The 18199-nt window shown below is 46.1% G+C and overlaps 1 protein-coding gene across 20 annotated transcripts in view; it reads left to right on the forward strand.

Moving 5' to 3' along the window:
* The window catches only part of LOC101327768 (copine-9), a 41810-nt gene that overhangs the window by 2018 nt on the left and 21593 nt on the right, over positions 1–18199 (forward strand). For 17 of the 20 annotated variants that reach the window (XM_073787620.1, XM_019944623.3, XM_073787623.1 and 14 more), the window contains 13 exons: positions 44–147; positions 598–634; positions 1117–1193; positions 4896–4959; positions 5076–5179; positions 5377–5481; positions 9732–9773; positions 10541–10616; positions 10723–10776; positions 11200–11261; positions 11995–12041; positions 12993–13174; positions 13414–13541. In XM_073787620.1, the coding sequence (XP_073643721.1) occupies positions 44–147; positions 598–634; positions 1117–1193; positions 4896–4959; positions 5076–5179; positions 5377–5481; positions 9732–9773; positions 10541–10616; positions 10723–10776; positions 11200–11261; positions 11995–12041; positions 12993–13174; positions 13414–13541 (1082 nt within the window). Of the gene's footprint in view, positions 1–43; positions 148–438; positions 859–1116; positions 1194–4895; positions 4960–5075; positions 5180–5376; positions 5482–9731; positions 9774–10540; positions 10617–10722; positions 10777–11199; positions 11262–11994; positions 12042–12992; positions 13175–13413; positions 13542–18199 lie in introns of those variants that run through there. The other 3 variants (XM_073787624.1, XM_033865357.2, XM_033865359.2) reach the window with 3 other exon arrangements.

An 18199-nucleotide genomic window follows, 5' to 3' on the forward strand; every position in this document is an offset into this window, starting at 1 on the left:
GCCCCCTTACAGGCCTCGCGCTGACTCTCCGCTCTCCATTCAGTTCGGACGGACCGAGGTGATCGACAACACGCTGAACCCAGACTTCGTGCGCAAATTCGTCCTCGACTACTTCTTCGAGGAAAAGCAAAACCTGCGCTTCGATGTGTGAGCCCCGCCCCGGATCTGGCTTGGACCACCCCCCGACCTCGATCAGCCCGAAATTCCGGCTGGCTCCGCCCCCACGCGGGCCCCACCCCCCACCTCCCGGCCTGGCTCCACCCCCAAGCCCGGTTCTGTGGCACTCTGAAGGGCTCGGCTCAGCCTTAGCTCCGCCCACAAGTCTAGGTTGGCCCTGCCCTTAGGTCAGATCCAACCCTCCGCTCCTTCCCAAGCCCTACCTCTGACGTGATCCTGCCCCCAGCAGACCCCGAACTTGGCCTCGCCCCGGGTCTGACTCACAATGACGCCGACTCCTGCCAAAAGGAAGTCCAGGTTGAATTCGGGTGCAAGGCTGCCCCTCCTTCCACCCACAATTTTAACCTGGACTCGAAATCCGACTCCTTTCCCAGGCTCTCCCACCAGCCCCGCCCCATGTTGGTCCCACTCTCTTCCCAGGTACAACGTCGACTCCAGAACCAACATCTCCAAACCGGTGAGCGACCGTTCACTCACGGGCTGGCTGGGCACACAGGCGGCGCTCAGTGTGTGTTAAACGACCCTCCTTAGAACCCTCCTCCCCCTCAAACCCGACTCGACCTTCTTCGGCCCCGAACCTGCCCTCCCTGCCCTCCTCTCCTGCTCCTGCCTCGGTTTCCCGCCTGTGCCTCTTACTCACTGCTACTCTTCCTTCTCGACTGTTGCTGGGACCCTCAGAAGGTGAGGCTGAACGGGGCTGGGCGGGGGCGACATGTGTGGTGTGTGAAAGGCGAGGGGTGGGATGGTATCTTGGCTTAAAGTGATGGCAGGACCAAGAAGGGCAGCTTTCCTGGGGACCCCGCGCCTCCTTTAAAGCCCCGGCTGCGTGGTACCGCTGCCTACAGTCGCCGTGGTCAGTGCAGCAGCGTCACCAGGGCTGGGCTGGGACTCTGCGCCGCCAGCCGGTCCTCGCCCCGCTGACTCTGTATCCCGGCGCAGGATTTCCTGGGACAAGCGTTCCTGGCCCTGGGAGAGGTGATCGGAGGCCAGGGCAGCCGAGTAGAGCGACCCCTCACGTGAGCTGAACCTGAAGGGGAGCGGGGGGAAGGGCGGGCCTCCAAATGCTCCTCCTAAAGACACAGCTGACCCTGTACTGATGGAGGCTGGGATTCCCCTGGTCAGAGGCCTTCAGTGGCTTCCATCACCCTCCTGGGAAAATCCAACCTCCAGGGCTTTGCTCAAGTCAGTCTCAGGCCTGACGGATCTTGTCTCTCTCTTTCCTCACCCTTTTCATTCTTTTTCTAAGTCTGATTCAACCTTTAAGGTCCACTTCCAAGCCTTTCTCCTCCAGGAAGCTTTCCTCACTAAATCAGGTTCTCTGGAATTTACATTACATTCACTCACTAAATATTTATTAGCTTGTTTTGTATGCTATACCCTGTGCTAGGCACCAGGGATGTATCCATTCCACAGACACTACTGGGCATATACTCACCCTATGTCAGCCACTGTTCAAGGGGCTTGGGTTGCAGTGGTGAACAAAACAAAGGTTCCTGCCCTCAGGGAGCTTATATAACAGAAGGGGGAGAAAAACAGTACAAAACTGACATAATAAATAAGTAAATTACATAATATATTAGAAGACATTAAATATTGAGGAATAAAGACAAAGTAGAGCAGAATTAGGGGGACTGAAAATGCTGGGTGGGTAGGTGTTGCAGTGTTCAACAGAATGCTTGAGTAGGCCTCCTAGAGAGGTAACTTCAGAGCAGTGACCTGAAGGAAGTAAGGGAGTGCGCTGTGCAGATATCTGGAGGAGGAATGTTCCAGGCAGAGGAAACTGCCAGTGCAGAAGTCTGATGTGTTCAAAGAGCAGCAAGGAGGCCAGTGTGGGTGGAAGTGCGTGAGCAGGGGGAAGAAAGGAGAAGGTGAGTTTGGAGCATTGACAGTTAGAGCCTTGTAGCCACTGTAAGGACTTTAGTTTTTACTCTGAGTTGGAAGTCACTGGAGGGTTCTGAGCAGAGGATTGATATGATCTGACTTGCTTTCAAAGGATGCTGCCGGGTTGAGACTAAACCTTGGGTGGACAAAGGTAGAAGTAATCCACGGTGCTAGCAGTGAAGGAGGGGAGAATTGGTCAGATTCTGGATGTATCTTGAAGGTGGAACCAACAGGTTCCTGACAGATCACATATGGATGTGAGAGGATAAGAGGAGACGAGGATGATACCAAGGTCTTTGGCCTGAACAAATGGAAAGATGGAGTTGCCATAAACGATGATATTTTTTTTTTAAAAAAGTGAGAGAGGAGTAAGCTGTGGGAGGAAGTCAACCAGGAGTTCAGTCTGACCTGTTGAAATTCATAATTTTTATTAGACATCTGAGTGGACATGTCAAATAGGCAATAAGAAACGTGAATCTTAGGTGCTCTTTAAGGACATGAGATTAGATGAGATCACTAAGGGAGCGAGGAGAGAGGGAAGATCAAGGACTCCACGAATTGGAGCTAGAAAGGGAGGCTGAGAAGGATCATTAGTGAAATGGGAGGGTAACCGAAAGCAGGTGGTGCTGTCCCGGCAGCAAAGTGAAGGATGTTTATCAAGGACAAGAGAGTGGCCAACTATGTCAAATGCTGCTGCAGGTCAAGTAAGGTGAGGATCGGGAACTGGCCGTTGGGTTTAGCCAGATGGAGGTCGCCGGTGACGCTGACAAGCAGAGTTTTGAAGGAGAGATGGGAGTGACAGCCTGGTTGGGGAGGTTTAGAAGAGAATGGAAGAGAGGAATGGGAATTAGGAATCTTTCAAGGGGTTTTGCTGCAAAGAAGAGAAGAGAAAAGGAGGGGTGGCTGGAGAGGGAAGTGCGAGCAAGAATAGGTTTGTAATATTTTAACATGAGAAAAATTATACCACATTTGTATGCTAATGGGAATGATCCAGTAGAAACTGAAAATTTGACATAATAAAAAGAGGGGAGGGACTTCCCTGGCGGTCCAGTGGTTAAGACTCCACGCTTCCAATGTAGCGGGTGTGGGTTCAATCCCTGGTTGAGGAAGTAAGATCCCACATAACGTGTGGCGTGGCCAAAAGAGAAAAAAAAAAGGGGGGGAGAGTTGCTAGAGTGACGTCCCTGTGCAGGCAAGAGGGAGGGTGTGGAAAGTAGCACACAGTGGAGGGGTAAATAGGCACATGGATAGTCATTTATAGCAACGGTAGGAAGGCCTCGTGTTGGAGAAGATACTGGAGGCAGGGTAGGTGCGTGGTGGGTCTGTGGACATTCTCCTCTGGTTGCTTCAGTTTTGTCAGTGAGGTAGGAAACAAGGTCATTGGCTGAGAGTGAGGATGGAGGAGGAGGCTTGCGGGTTGAGGAGGGAGGAGGAAGAGCGAAACTGCCATCTCGCGGAACTGGAAACGTGAAGTGACTCGGGGTGTATGGTATGATTAAGGACCCTCTTGAGGTTTGTGGTCACACATTTAAAATGAAAGCAATTAGCATGAATGTGTGTTTTCCTCTGGCCATATTCAGTTGCACAGGTGTAATACAGGTTAGGCAGAGAATTGGATTTAACTAGGGCTGTGGTTCTGCCAGATAAGTATATAGAAGTGAGAGAGGGTAAGGGAAAAGAAGTAGGATGCAAGGGAGTGATTATTATAGTCCAGAATGACTGGAATTCACACTGGGTGATGAGATGAGGGAGAACATTAAGGAAGCAAAGGACAGTGAGAAGGCAGTAGGATCAGCGACTCGGTTCTGAACGTGCAGGTGAAGAGTCCCTGTACTCATTACACTCTGTCTTTTTAAAGCACAGAGAGTCAGAGATCAAAGGAGCCAAAGAAATGGTTCAAATTCTCATTTTAAAGATGGGGAAAACCACATAGCAAGCTGGAGTCAAAACTTGAACTGAGAATACTCCTAACCTAGCTTCCTCTCTACCACACTTTTGGATCCCATGGGGGTTAGGGTTTGCAGGCCCATATCAACAGGGTCCCTGACTGCTTGGAGACCCAAGGCAAGTTGGGGATGGGTATCCTGGTATGCACCCTTCGGGCACATGGAAGTGTCCCTTCTTGGGTCAGAAGAAGATAAGGCTGCCCTGGACTTTTTGATCTCACTCTTCACAGTCTTCAGAAAGCACAGCATCTTTGACCTAACAAACCAGCCCTTTTGCCCCAGATCTGGATAGAAATTCCTCTCCCTAGTTAGGATTGCTACATCATGCTCTACTTGCCTATTGGCTTTGACATCCCACCTTCCCCTGGAAGCTCCCTGAAGGCAGGGTCTAGCAGAGCTGGAAAGTGCCAACTGGCCAATTCATACCTAGAACAGTGTCTGGTGTATCGTAGATGAAGAGTCTGCTTTGAGAAAGAGAACCACCTTCATATCTACCAAGTTTACCAACTGCTTTTCCTTCCAGGCATTCATTCTGATCTCTTCACAACCCTGAGAGGTGGGCAAGATTCCCATTACATAAAGAGAAAACCAGGGCCCAAAGAAAGGGAAAATAACTTGCCCAGAACTCTAAATCCTATGTCTTTCCTGTGCTACCATTATGATATGTCCACGTAGGCTAGGTTAACCCCTTCCTTCCAGACTAGAAACCTTCCCTAGTCAAAGTCAGGTCTTTCCCCACCAGAAGCCACCTAGGACAGAGGTGGACATACTCGGGACTGTCAGTCAATGACAGATTGTATCCCCTGACCTACCCAATCCCAGATTGGCCACCCCAATTCTTGTTTCCTACTCTCCCCTCTCCCCTCACAAAGAGGCTTTTTCTGCTTCCAGGGGTGTACCAGGCAAGAAGTGTGGGACCATATTGCTGACCGCAGAGGAGCTTAGCAATTGTCGGGTCAGTAAGGGCCACATACTAGACCCAGGAGGCTCTCTTCTCTCCCCAAACTCCCTGTAGTGGGCTGTCTGAGTTTGTGAGCAATTTGAGTGTCAATAGCCCAATTTCATCCATAGGATATTGCCACCATGCAGCTGTGTGCAAACAAGCTGGACAAGAAGGACTTCTTTGGGAAATCAGACCCCTTCCTTGTGTTCTATAGGAGCAATGAGGATGGCACGTGAGTCACTGCCCCCACTGTGACCATGGGCCCATTAGGGCTCTTAGGCTGGGACATCTTAGACTCCACCGGGACCTGAGCCCAGAATCCACTCAAGGCAGTGCCTGATATGTGCTTGAATCTCCAAGAGTATCAGGCCCTGTCTCTGGGCTCAGTCCTACCCCAAAGGCAGGTTCCAATCCTCCTGTCCTCTCCAGGTTCACCATCTGCCACAAGACGGAGGTTGTGAAAAACACGCTGAATCCTGTGTGGCAGCCCTTCAGCATCCCTGTGCGGGTATTGTGCAATGGAGACTATGACAGGTCTGCTTCAGCATAAGCTAAGGAGTAAGGGGACAAGGGCATGAGAGTGGGGTTCCTGGGCCCAAGAATGAAGGTAGAAGGGTCATAATAGTGTTGGAGGATCCTACTCAGTGAGACAGAGTTTTGGACATGGAGATGGGTGCATGGGGAAGCAGACGGATAGCCACATGGATGAATAGGTGGATGGATGGATGGATGGATGGATGGATGAATGAAAGGGCAAATGAACAAATGAGTAAGCAGATACATGGATGGGTGGTCAGATGAATAGATAAACTGGTGAATGACTAGATGGGTATGTGGATGGGTGTATAAGAGGACTGGTGGGTGGGTAGAGGGGGAGATGGATGAATGGATAGCAGATGAATGGATGAGTGGACTGATGGGTGGATTAGTGGATGGACAGATGATGGGTGGATTAATGGGTGGATGACTAAATGTGTGAGAGGATGAATGGGTATATGAGAGATTGGTGAGTTGGTTGGAGAGGCAGAGGGATGACTGAAAAAGCAGGAGCATAAACAGGTGGAACGACAGGTAGATTGATGGATAGACACATGAATGGATAGCAGAGGGAATGGATGGATTAGTGGATGAATTAGTTGGTGGATGAGTATAAAGTAGATGGATAGGCTGACCATATGATCTAACAAATGGGCAGTATGAAGATAGGTGAGTGGGTAGAAGGATGGATGGGCATATAAGTGGATGGTTATGTAGAAGAATGGATGATCAGATGGACAAATGTCAGATGGCTGGATGTTTGGTTGGATAGATGAATCCTTCTTGATAGAGGAAATGCTTTCAGTTTTTCACCATTGAGAATGATGTTTGCCATGGTTTTGTCATATATGGCCTTTATTATGTTGAGGTAGGTTCCCTCTATGCCCACTTTCTGGAGAGTTTTTATCATAAATGGGTGTTGGATTTTGTCAAAAGCTTTTCTGCATCTGTTGAGATGACCATATGGTTTTTCTTCTTCAGTTTGTTAATATGGTGTATCACATTTATTGATCTGCGTATATTGAAGAATCCTTGCATCCCTGGGATAAATCCCACTTGATCATGGTGTATGATCCTTTTAATGTGTTGTTGGATTCTGTTTGCTAGTATTTTGTTGAGGATTTTTGCATCTATATTCATCAGTGATATTGGCCTGTAGTTTTCTTTTCTTGTAGTATCTTTGTCTGGTTTTGGTATCAGGGTGATGGTGGCCTCATAGAATGAGTTTGGGAATGTTCCTTCCTCTGCAAATTTTTGGAAGAGTTTGAGAAGGATGGGTGTTAGCTGTTCTCTAAATGTTTGATAGAATTCACCTGTGAAGCCATCTGGTCCTGGACTTTTGTTTGTTGGAAGATTTTTAGTCACAGTTTTAATTTCCTTATTTGTGATTGGTCTGTTCATATTTTCTGTTTCTTACTGGTTCAGTCTTGGAAGGTTATACCTTTCTAAGAATTTGTCCATTTCTTCCGGGTTATCCATTTTATTGGCATATAGTTGCTTGTAGTAGTCTCCTAGGATGCTTTGTATTTCTGCAGGGTCCATTGTAACTTCTCCTTTTTCATTTCTAATTTTATTGATTTGAGTCCTCTCCCTCTTTTTCTTGATGAGTCTGGCTAAAGGTTTATCAATTTTGTTTATCTTCTCAATGAACCAGCTTTTAGTTTTATTGATCTTTGCTATTGTTTCTATTTCATTTATTTCTGCTCTGATCTTTATGATTTCTTTCCTTCTACTAACTTTGGGTTTTGTTTGTTCTTCTTCCTCTAGTTCCTTTAGGTGTAAGGTCAGATTGTTAATTTGAGATTTTTCTTGTTTCTTGAGGTAGGACTGTATGGCTATAAACTTCCCTCTGAGAACTGCTTTGCTGCATCCCATAGGTTTTGGGTTGTCGTGTTTTCATTGTCATTTGTCTCTAGGTATTTTTTGATTTCCTCTTTGATTTCTTCAGTGATCTCTTGGTTATTTAGTAGCATATTGTTTAGCCTCCATGTGTTTGTGTTTTTTGTTTTTTTCCCTGTAATTGATTTCTAATCTCATAGCACTGTGGTTGGAAAAGATGCTTGATGTGATTTCAATTTTCTTAAATTCACCGAGGCTTGATTTGTGACCCAAGATGTGGTCTATCCTGGAGGATGTTTTGTGTGCACTTGAGAAGAACGTGTAATCTGCTGTTTTCGGATGGAATGTCCTGTAAATATCAATTAAATCTGTCTGGTCTATTGTGTCATTTAAAGCTTGTGTTTCCTTATTAATTTTCTGTTTGGATGATCTGTCCATTGGTGTAAGTGAGGTGTTAAAGTCCCCCACTATTATTGTGTTACTGTCGATTTCCTCTTTTATAGCTGTTAGCATTTGCCTTATGTATGGAGGTGTTCCTGTGTTGGGTGCATATATATTTAGAATAGTTATATCTTCTTCTTGGATTGATCCCTTGATCATTATGTAGTGTCCTTCCTTGTCTCTTGTAACATTCTTTATTTTAAAGTCTATTTTATCTGATATGAGTATTGCTACTCCAGCTTTCTTTTGATTTCCATTGCATGGAACATCTTTTTCCATCCCCTCACTTTTAGTCTGTATGCGTCCCTAGGTCTGAAGTGCGTCTTCTGTAGACAGCATATATACGGGTCTTGTTTTCGTATCCATTCAGCCAGTCTGTGTCTTCTGGTTGGAGCATTTAATCCATTCTCGTTTAAGGTAATTGTAGATATGTATGTTCCTATTACCATTTTCTTAATTGTTTTGGGTTTGTTTTTGTAGGTCCTTTTCTTCTCTTGTGTTTCCCACTTAGAGAAGTTCCTTTAGCATTTGTTGTAGAGCTGGATTGGTGGTGCTGAATTCTCTTAGCTTTTGCTTGCCTGTAAAGCTTTTGATTTCTCCATCAAATCTGAATGACATCCTTGCCAGGTAGAGTAATCTTGGTTGTAGGTTCTTCCCTTTCATCACTTTAAATATATCATGCCACTCACTTCTGGCTTGTAGAGTTTCTGCTGAGAAATCAGCTGTTAACCTTATGGGAGTTCTCTTGTATGTTATTTGTCATTTTTCCCTTGTTGCTTTCAGTAAGTTTTCTTCTTCTTTAATTTTTGTCAATTTGATTACTATGTGTCTCAGCGTGTTTCTCCTTGGGTTTATCCTGCCTGGGATTCTCTGTGCTTCCTGGACTTGGGTGGCTGTTTCCTTTCCCATGTTAGGGAAGTTTTCGACTATAATCTCTTCAGATATTTTCTCTGGTCCTTTCTCTTTCTCTTCTCCTTCTGCGACCCCTATCATGCGAATGTTGTTGTGTTTAATGTTGTCCCAGAGGTCTCTTAGGCTGTCTTCATTTCTTTTCATTCTTTTTTCTTTATTCTGTTCCGCAGCAGTGAATTCCACCATTCTGTCTTCCAGGTCACTTAGGCGTTCTTCTGCCTCAGTTATTCTGCTATTGATTCCTTCTAGTGTAGTTTTCATTTTAGTTATTGTATTGTTCATTTCTGTTTGTTTGTTCTTTAATTCTTCTAAATTCTTGTTAAACATTTCTTGCATATTCTTGATCTTTGCCTCCATTCTTTTTCCAAGGTCCTCGATCATCTTCACTATCATTATTCTGAATTCTTTTTCTGGAAGGTTGCCTATCTCCGCTTCATTTAGTTGTTTTTCTGGGGTTTTATGTTGTTCCTTCATCTGGGACATAGTCCTCTGCCTTTTCATCTTGTCTGTCTTTCTGTGATTGTGGTTTTCGTTCTGCAGGCTGCAGGATTGTAGTCCTTCTTGTTTCTGCTGTCTGCCCTCTGGTGGATGAGGCTATCTCAATAGTTCTTACTTTATAGAATGATTGTTAAATTAAATTAGTCTGTGAAAGTGCTGAGAACAATACCTGGAATATAGTAAGACTCAATAAGTTGTAGGGAATTCCCTGGCGGTCCAGTGGTTAGGCATCTGCCCTTTCACTGCGGGGGGCCTGGGTTCAATCCCTGGTTGGGGAAATAAGATCCCGCAAGCTATGTGGTGCAGCCAAAAAAAAAAAAAAGTCAAGAGTAAAGTATAGTAACAGCAGTATAAATATCAGTAGTAGTAGTAATACTGGTAGTGGCAGTAGATAGTTGGGTATGTGCATGGACTAATGAATGGATAGGAGGGATAGGAGGAAGTTTGATAGAAGGACAGATGGGTGGATTGGAAGATGTTTTATGTATAGTTAAGTGGGTGGGGGTGTCTCAGATTCATCATACACACCAAGCCTACGTTTATCTCCTGCATTTCAGAACAGTGAAGATTGATGTGTACGACTGGGACCGGGATGGAAGGTAGCACTGCTCCACATAGTACTGCCCTCTCCTATAATTAACACAAACAGTTCCCTGAAATACATAGTACATTCACTAGGAACCCCAAAGTAGCCTTGGGAGCCAGAAAGGTTGATGACAGGTGCCAAGACCTTGGGTACAACTGATGCCCTCAGTTGTCTCTCTGGTACACTGTCGCTTCCCTTCTCTTCCCCTTAGCTTGGTCCCTCTTCTAGCCCAAGCCCCAGTGCCCTGCAGCCCAAGTAGAGGCACAGATAGTGGAAATAAAAGACTGGTTTCAGGCTTCCCTGGTGGTGCAGTGGTTAAGAATCCGCCTGCCAATGCAGGGGACACGGGTTCAAGCCCTGATCCGCGAAGATCCCACATGCCGTGGAGCAACTAAGCCCGTGCGCCACAACTATTGAGCCTGCGCTCTAGAGCCCACGAGCCACAACTACTGAGCCCGCCCACCACAACTACTGAAGCCCACACGCCTAGAGCTTGAGCTCCACAAGAAGAGATGCCACCGCGATGAGAAGCCTGCACACCACAACAAAGAGTAGCCCCGCTTGCTGCAGCTAGAGAAAGCCACGAGCAGCAACAAACACCCAATGCAGCCAAAAAATAAATCAATTTAAAAATAATAATAAATTAAAAAAAATAAAACTAATGAGATTACCTCCCAGTACTCTAATGGTTTATTTAAATAAAAAAAAAAAAAGACTGGTTTCAGAGATGTCTCCAAACCACCAGCAGTTGTTGCTTACCCACCTCTGGTCTCATTGCAGTCACGACTTCATCGGTGAGTTTACCACTAGCTACAGAGAGCTGAGCAAGGCCCAGAACCAGTTCACAGTGTATGAGGTGAGAGCTCCAGCCCTGCCCAGGTTGCCCAGGCCCTCCATCCTAGTGTGCTCAGTCTGTGGTTCCCGTCCTGTTTCCCTCCATCACTGTTATCTTCTTCACTTAGGTACTTAACCCTCGGAAGAAATGTAAGAAGAAGAAATATGTCAACTCGGGAACTGTGAGTACTCCCTAGAGCCCTGTCCCTCCCTGGATCCTTCTGTCTCTATCCCCACTGACATAGCATGACATGGCAAATGTTGAGGGTATGGGAAAGCTGTTGGCACAGATTACTTGGATATAGTAATGTTGGATACAAGGTGGCACCATTTAAGTTTTTGTTGTGTTTTGTTTTTAATTTTTTTTTCTCTCACCTAAGGAAATTGTTTTGAAATTTACTCTTTTGCAGATTTTTGGGGAAAACCTAAGTTATATTTCCCAATTTAATATATTTTTGGAAATCCAAATGTTTCTGACAGCTTCCCCTTTTTGCCCTTTCAGAAATTGGACAGGGTGGGATGGGGGTGAAATCAAGTGCCTCTTTCCCTTTTTCTACCCTGACTACACTTTCCAAAGTAGCAGGGCTGCCTCTTCTGTCCCGCAGGTGACGCTGCTTTCCTTTTCTGTGGACTCTGAATTCACTTTTGTCGATTACATCAAGGGAGGGTGAGTCACAGGCCAAGCTTTTGGCTGAAAGCCCAGCAATGAGTTACTCCCAGTTCTGAGCCTCAGTTTTACTATTCATTAATGGTCAGGGTCCAAAGAGATCATGAGGATAAACTTTAAAACACTTGGCAGACTACAAAGTGCTTTATAAAGTGCAGAGTGCCGCCCATCTTAGTTCTCTCCATGGGGCTGCCTTTCAACCCAATCTTCCAGCCCGCCCTGGGAAGATGACAGACCAGTGGTTTTCAAAGGTGTCCCCAGTAACCTTACTGGGGCCCAGGCAGAAGATATGTCCAGGCAAGAGGGAGAAGCCAAGAAAGAGGGAAACGATAAGCAGGCTGTAGGGGACATCCTGCTTGGTTTAGGGGACACAGGCTGACCTCAGAAAGGTACTTGTCTTCTCTAAACCTCACTTTTCTCCAGTGTAAAATGGAGCTGTTAAGTACTACTTCAGGACGATAGTAACGGTTAAATTAAATTCCATCGCGCACATTATGTCATGCAGCAGGCATTTAATTCTGCCACCCAAAGTGTGTTCAGTGGGCCAGCAGCATCTGCCTCACTTGGGAGTTTGTTAGAAAAGCAGAATCTCAGGCTCCACCCAGACCATCCAGTTCAGAATTTGCATTTTAACACGATTCCCAGGTGGCTCATATGCATACTAGTGTTTGAGAAATCCCGGTATAGTAAGTTATTAGTCCCTCACTTCTCAATCCATCTATTTCCCCAATAGGACGCAGCTGAACTTCACAGTAGCCATTGACTTCACAGCTTCCAATGGTGAGGCATGGATGGGGGAATGGGGTACGGAGGAATTCTAAAGAAGTCACTAGGGATTGGCCTGGATTCCAACCTGGGAATAAGAGTTAAGCTACCCAGAAAGCCCAGGCTTGAGGCAAGGCCCAGTCAGGCTCATACTGGGGCAGGAGTGTCGTGAGGAGATTACTGGATGTAATGGTAGGAGAGGGTACAGAAAAATAAGTGGGTAAATGGATCAAAGAAAGTTGAAAGGATAGACAGGTCTACATAGCTTGAGAAGCAGATGAGTAAATGAATGGATGGGAGGGAATACGAGTGTAATGAGAGATGAATAGGTAAATGGGTGGATGACTGGGTGGGTAGATAGATTTATAAACAGAGGGGGCAAATGGGTAATGAGTGAGTACAGTGGGTTAGACAGGTAGATGCATGAACTGGTATGTGGGTGGACAAATGCTCAGATGTTTAAATTGGGGAAATGGATGAGTGGACAGGTGAATGGATCCATTTGAGGATAGACAGGCAGGTGAATGAATGGGATGGATAGGGATGGATAGAGATGGATAGATGGATGAAAGAATATGGCTATATGGATGGATGGGAAAGAAAGAGAAATAGCAGGTGAACAAGTGAATGGATGGATAGATGGATGGATGGTTAGGTGGGTGGGTAGTTGGATAAGAGAATGGAGAAGCGGACAGATGGAGATGAATAGGTAGACTGAAAGATGGATTTATGGCCAGTGGATGGGTGAATGGATGTATGAGTATGTGGATGAACTGAGGGATACCTATAGGGGTTGGTGGATGGATAGATGGATAAATGAACATTTGGATGACTGGGTAAAATAATGAGGGAGTACATGGGTAAAGAGTGGATGAATGGATAGGTGGATGGATGCATACAATGATAGGCAGGTGAACTAATAGATCATCAAGATGACCATGAGGTGGGTCTCCTGTTTCCCTATAGGGAATCCCCTGCAGCCCACCTCCCTGCACTACATGAGTCCTTATCAGCTCAGCGCCTATGCCATGGCCCTCAAGGCAGTGGGAGAAATCATCCAGGACTATGACAGTGACAAGCTGTTCCCAGCTTACGGCTTTGGGGCCAAGCTGCCTCCCGAGGGACGGATCTCCCACCAGTTCCCCCTGGTATGGTATGGCCAGAGCCTAGACTCCATGCCCTGGCATCTGGCCCACCCAAGTTGACAAATTCTTCTGCTTATGTCTCTTCTAAGGGTCAAGGACCTGCCAAGTAGCAGGAGGAGCTAGGAGAAGGTGGCAGAGCAGGGAGGGGGCAGGGTTGGAGTTTGGAGGGGACTCTGAGAGACAGCGATGCAAGAAGGAAAGAGTGAGCTAGGATCAGCCCAGCAGGGCATCTTCCCTGACAGAACAACAATGATGAGGACCCCAACTGTGTGGGCATTGAGGGCGTGTTGGAGAGCTACTTCCAGAGCCTGCGCACAGTGCAGCTCTACGGGCCCACCTACTTCGCCCCTGTCATCAACCTGGTGGCCAGGTAAGGAAACTGGGTGGGGCTGGGGGAAACTAAGGGGACCCAGACAGTGAACTGACTTCCCAAGAATAGTTAGGACCACTCTTGGGTGAATTTGGGCTCTGGGGAGAAGGTGAAATTTTCAGTGTTGGCCAGGCTCTGTTATAAAGAGGTTACATAATGCCTTATTCTGAGGTAGAAAGGGTGTCAACAAACTACCCCAACCCCACTCCCTGGGAACAACAACCCAGGCCTCAAGTTTGGGGAAGAGAGAAGGGCCTACAGAACAGTGGGTAAGGCACAAGTTTGGGCATCAGACCTGGGAGTGATCCCAGGTCTACCACTCACTAACCATGTGACCTGAAGCAACTTAGCTTCTCTAAGCCTCCATTTCATCCCTGTAAATAGGTGTAATAATGGATAACCATAGTACCTTCTTTATAGGGTTATTGGAAATTTAAAATTAGATAACAATATAAGAATGATTAGGACTTCCCTGGGGCCCAGTGGTTAAGAATCCGCCTGCCAATGCAGGGGACACGGGTTCAAGCCCTGGTCCGGGAAGATCCCACATGCCGCAGAGCAACTAAGCCCGTTCGCCACAACTACTGAGCCTGAGGTCTAGAGCCCGTGAGCCTAGAGCCTGTGCTCCACAACAAGAGAAGCCACCGCAACGAGAAGCCCGTGCACTGCAACGAAGAGTAGTCCCTGCTCGCCACAACTAGAGAAAGCCCATGCACAGCAACGAAGACCCAACGCAGCCAAAAATAAATATAAATAAAATTAATTTAAAAAAAAAGAAATTACAAACTCTTTAAAAAAAAAAGAATGATTCGCACAGTGTGTGGCCCATAGTAAGTGCTCATGGTAGATTAAAATGAGCTTAAGTTGCAGATTAAACTATAGAAGAGTAACTTCTAAAAACAAAAGAGTAACTCCAAATTTTCAGAACAAAAACACAATGCAAAGAAAATCCAGCTCATGTAACAAATGATTTTCTTAAATGCAGATAAAATAAAATGACAACTAAAACCAAACATATGTCAGTGAACCTAAAGTTTTTCTGATTGAATAAAAAAATAATAAGTAAACTGTAGTATGCTAAATAGAAGAGACCCATCGAAAACAAAGTACCTCAGAAAACTTGAAAGTAAAAAGATGAAACAAAGAGAAGAAAAGTTGAAGGATTTCAGGGAGATTTATATGTCCAGAGACTTGCCTTTTCTCTAATAAAGATTAGTTATTTTTTAATTCGTAGTGAGATAATAGTTTCTTTAATTACAAAAGTAACATAACATTGCTGTAGAAAATTTCAAGGATGGAGAAATTAAATAAGAAATCACCCAGAATACGGCCCATGGGAATGTGGATGTATATATAGTTATTGACAGTCTTCCTTATGCAACCATAATGGCAGTCAAATTACATGTAATATTTCACTACTGAGTTTTTCACTTAATAATGGAACCTGAGCACATTTTTTTGTTGTTATTAAACAGACTTCTTAAATATTATCTTGGGCAAGTTCACTCATTCATTCAGTCAGTCAGTCAACATTCCATAAAGGAGAATGTAGCATGAATGTGGGCTATGGGGCTAGACTAGCTAAGTTACACCCACTCTACCACTTACTAGCTGTGTCACTTTGGGCAAGACTGTTAACCTCTCTATGCCTGTTTCCTCAGCTGTACATGGGGATAATAGTATCATAGAGCTGTTGTGAGGACTAACTAAATTAATATTTGTCAAGCACTGAGAACAGTGCCTGCCACATTGTAAGTGCTATAGGTGTTAGCTATTACTGGTACTATTATTATCATTATTACTATTCTAAGGGCATCTGTGTGTGCTCAGTTCTCTGCTGGGGCACTAGAGACTCACAGATGAATCAGATCTAGGCTCAGCCCTTGAGATCTCCTGCCTCGGTGCCGGAGACAGAAATATAAACAAATCATTACCTTCTGTAGGCCGGAGCTTCCCAGACTTTTCCAGCAAGTTGCCTGTTGGCAAAGGCAAACAACAGCTTCCCCTAGGGGAAACTGGGGGCACAGCTGAAAGCAGCCAAGCTGAAAATGTCTTTGAAATCCCCATATTTTATCTTTAAAATGCATGCAAATTTACATTCTTCTGATATTGTGTCCATGTTTGCTATAATCTGGGGGGGGGGGGGAGGTGTTTTAAGTGTACTTAGAGTCATCTAGCTTTATCCACCAAATCATATAGTATAATGAGTGCCTCCGGTATCCTGTGACCTTGGGTTCCCCTTGGTACACATGCTGGTACCCTCAGGGATGTGAGAACCCATTTGGAAGGGCAGACAGCCCGTCTTGGTGGGTGGCATCCTAGAAGGCAGAGGGAGAAGGAGAGTCTGAGAGACCCAAGGCAGTCTAGTCACAGAGGGGACTGACTGCTTGGCTGGGTGCAGAGGGCAAACTGGACTTTATCAGAGGAAGATGCACAGAGCAGGCCTGGCAGCAGGAACCACATGTGAAAAGCACAGAGGTATGAAGGGTGAGCTCGGTAAACAGTGAACAGTATACTCTGAGCAGAATGTGCAGTGTGTACGGAGGAGTATCCAGAGAGCAGGCTGGAAGGAAGACTGGAGGAATCAAGAGCTCAGGCTTTAGGTTCAGATGTTCAAGCGTGGGCTTGGACCCCAGCTGCACCACCCCTTGGGGATGCTACTTAATGTCTCTGAACTTCACTTTTCTCATTTTAAAAATTGGAATAAAAAATGTGCCTACCTCATAGAATGGTGGTGGGGATTAAATTAGATCACATATGTCAAGAGTGCGGCTGTGATTTTGATGATCACAGATGACTCTTTGTCGTTTCCCACCCCACAGCCAGGTGGGGCACAGACTGGCCTTCCCCAGCCAGTCACCCAGCTCCAGGTCTAAATGGCCTTGGGAATGCCAGGCATCGGCAGGGAGCCAAAGATGTACCTCCCGTGCCCAACGCCCTTCCATGCCCCCCAATGCCCTGGCTCACAAATCCCTTCATGAGGGGGCCATTGCCCACTGCTCCAGCCTCATCTCTCTTCTGTGGCCCCATGTGCACCCCCTAGAACACACTCTCTTGGTTTGTACGTGCTATTCCTTCTCTCTGGAACACTTTCCCTTTACCCTCCCCTCCTCCCCCCACCCCACCTCCACCTCCACCTGGCTAACTCCTACTCATTTTTCAGGTCTTGGGTTAGATGTCATGTCCTCAAAGCCCTAACCTCACTGCATCTTAGTGGTGAAAGCATCCATCACCCCGCAGGACAATGTCCAATTCTCTGCTGCATGCTCAGCACCAAACTTGGTGCCTGGCCTGACACATAGCAGGTGTGCAGTGATTATTTGCAAAATGAGTGAGTGACAGGAAACAGTACCAGCCCAAGCCTATGAGGAGGCTGCAGCCAGGATTCAGGAACGGATCATGGCCCACTCCCACCCTGGGCCCTGGGCAAAATGAACTGGAGCTATTTGAATTCTCCACTCTCACCACGCTTTCCTCCTTCTTTATATCAAGCTTAAATACCAGCACTGTCCAACAGAACTCTGCAATGATGGAAATGTTCTGTATCTGTGATGTCCTATATGGTAGCTGCCAGGCACATACAGATAGTGAGCGCTTGAAAAGTTGCTAGGGGGAACAAGGAACTGAATGTTGAATTTTATTTAACTTAATTAATATAAATTTCAATAGAGGCTACCTTACTGGAGAGTGCAACTCCATCCTTTCCAATCCACACAGGGCCCAACACTGGAAGTCAAGAGACCAGGTCTGCCACGGCCTTTGTGCTCTCTGAGGTCTCGTTTTTCTTATGTGTAAAATAAGGGGACTAGAGTTAATGACTTCTGAAGTCCTTTTCAGATCAAAAAATCTTGGATTCAAAGACTGATAGTGAGAGAAGGGAAAGGAGCTCTGGGAGCAGCTGTTAGACTGGCTGAGGACCCAGAAGCCTAGGCAATGGGATGTGGTCAGCAGAGGGGAGAAGGGAGAGAGGAGAAATGGGTGAGAGAGGGAAGAAAGGAGGCCTTCAGTCTTTGGTCTTGTTCTTGTATAAATACCAACATCTTTCCAGGGCCAACAAAGCCCTGTGTGGTTTGGGCCCCACCTCATTTCAGTCACATGGTCCACTCTGCTTCCTTCTCTTTCTGGGCTCCAGAAAGGGTAGGATTCCTCCAGTCCCATTTTGGGGCCTTTGTCCATGCTGTTCCTTCTACCTGGAATAATTCTCCCCCTTCACTTAGCCTCTTCTCCTTCCTCCTCTCCTTTATCCTCAAACACTGTTTCCTTAAAGAAGCTTTCACTGACCTGGGCCATGTCAAGATCCCTACAGGACACTGTCATAGCAGTGTCTCTTTCTATCCCAACTCTCATCACAAGTGCAATTCTATAGCTATTTCTGTGATTCTTAGATCAGCATCCCCTCTCAAGGGGACTGGGATGGATTTGTTTTTTCTCACTGTGTACCTCCAGTGCCTAAACACAGTACCTGCTATAGTGAGTGTTCTATAAATGTAACTGGAGGGATGGTAGGTGGGGCAGGCAGCCAGGTCTGGGGAAGGAGCATGAGCTTCAGAAGCCCCAGTCCTTGACCACTGCTTACGCGCTGGCTGTGGAAGTTTTAGGGACAGGACATTCCTTTGAACTCTGGACTTTCAGCTGAATTCTGATCTTGGCCTCTCACC

This window comes from Tursiops truncatus, chromosome 10 (assembly GCF_011762595.2).
Source record: "Tursiops truncatus isolate mTurTru1 chromosome 10, mTurTru1.mat.Y, whole genome shotgun sequence".
Lineage (NCBI taxonomy): Eukaryota > Metazoa > Chordata > Mammalia > Artiodactyla > Delphinidae > Tursiops > Tursiops truncatus.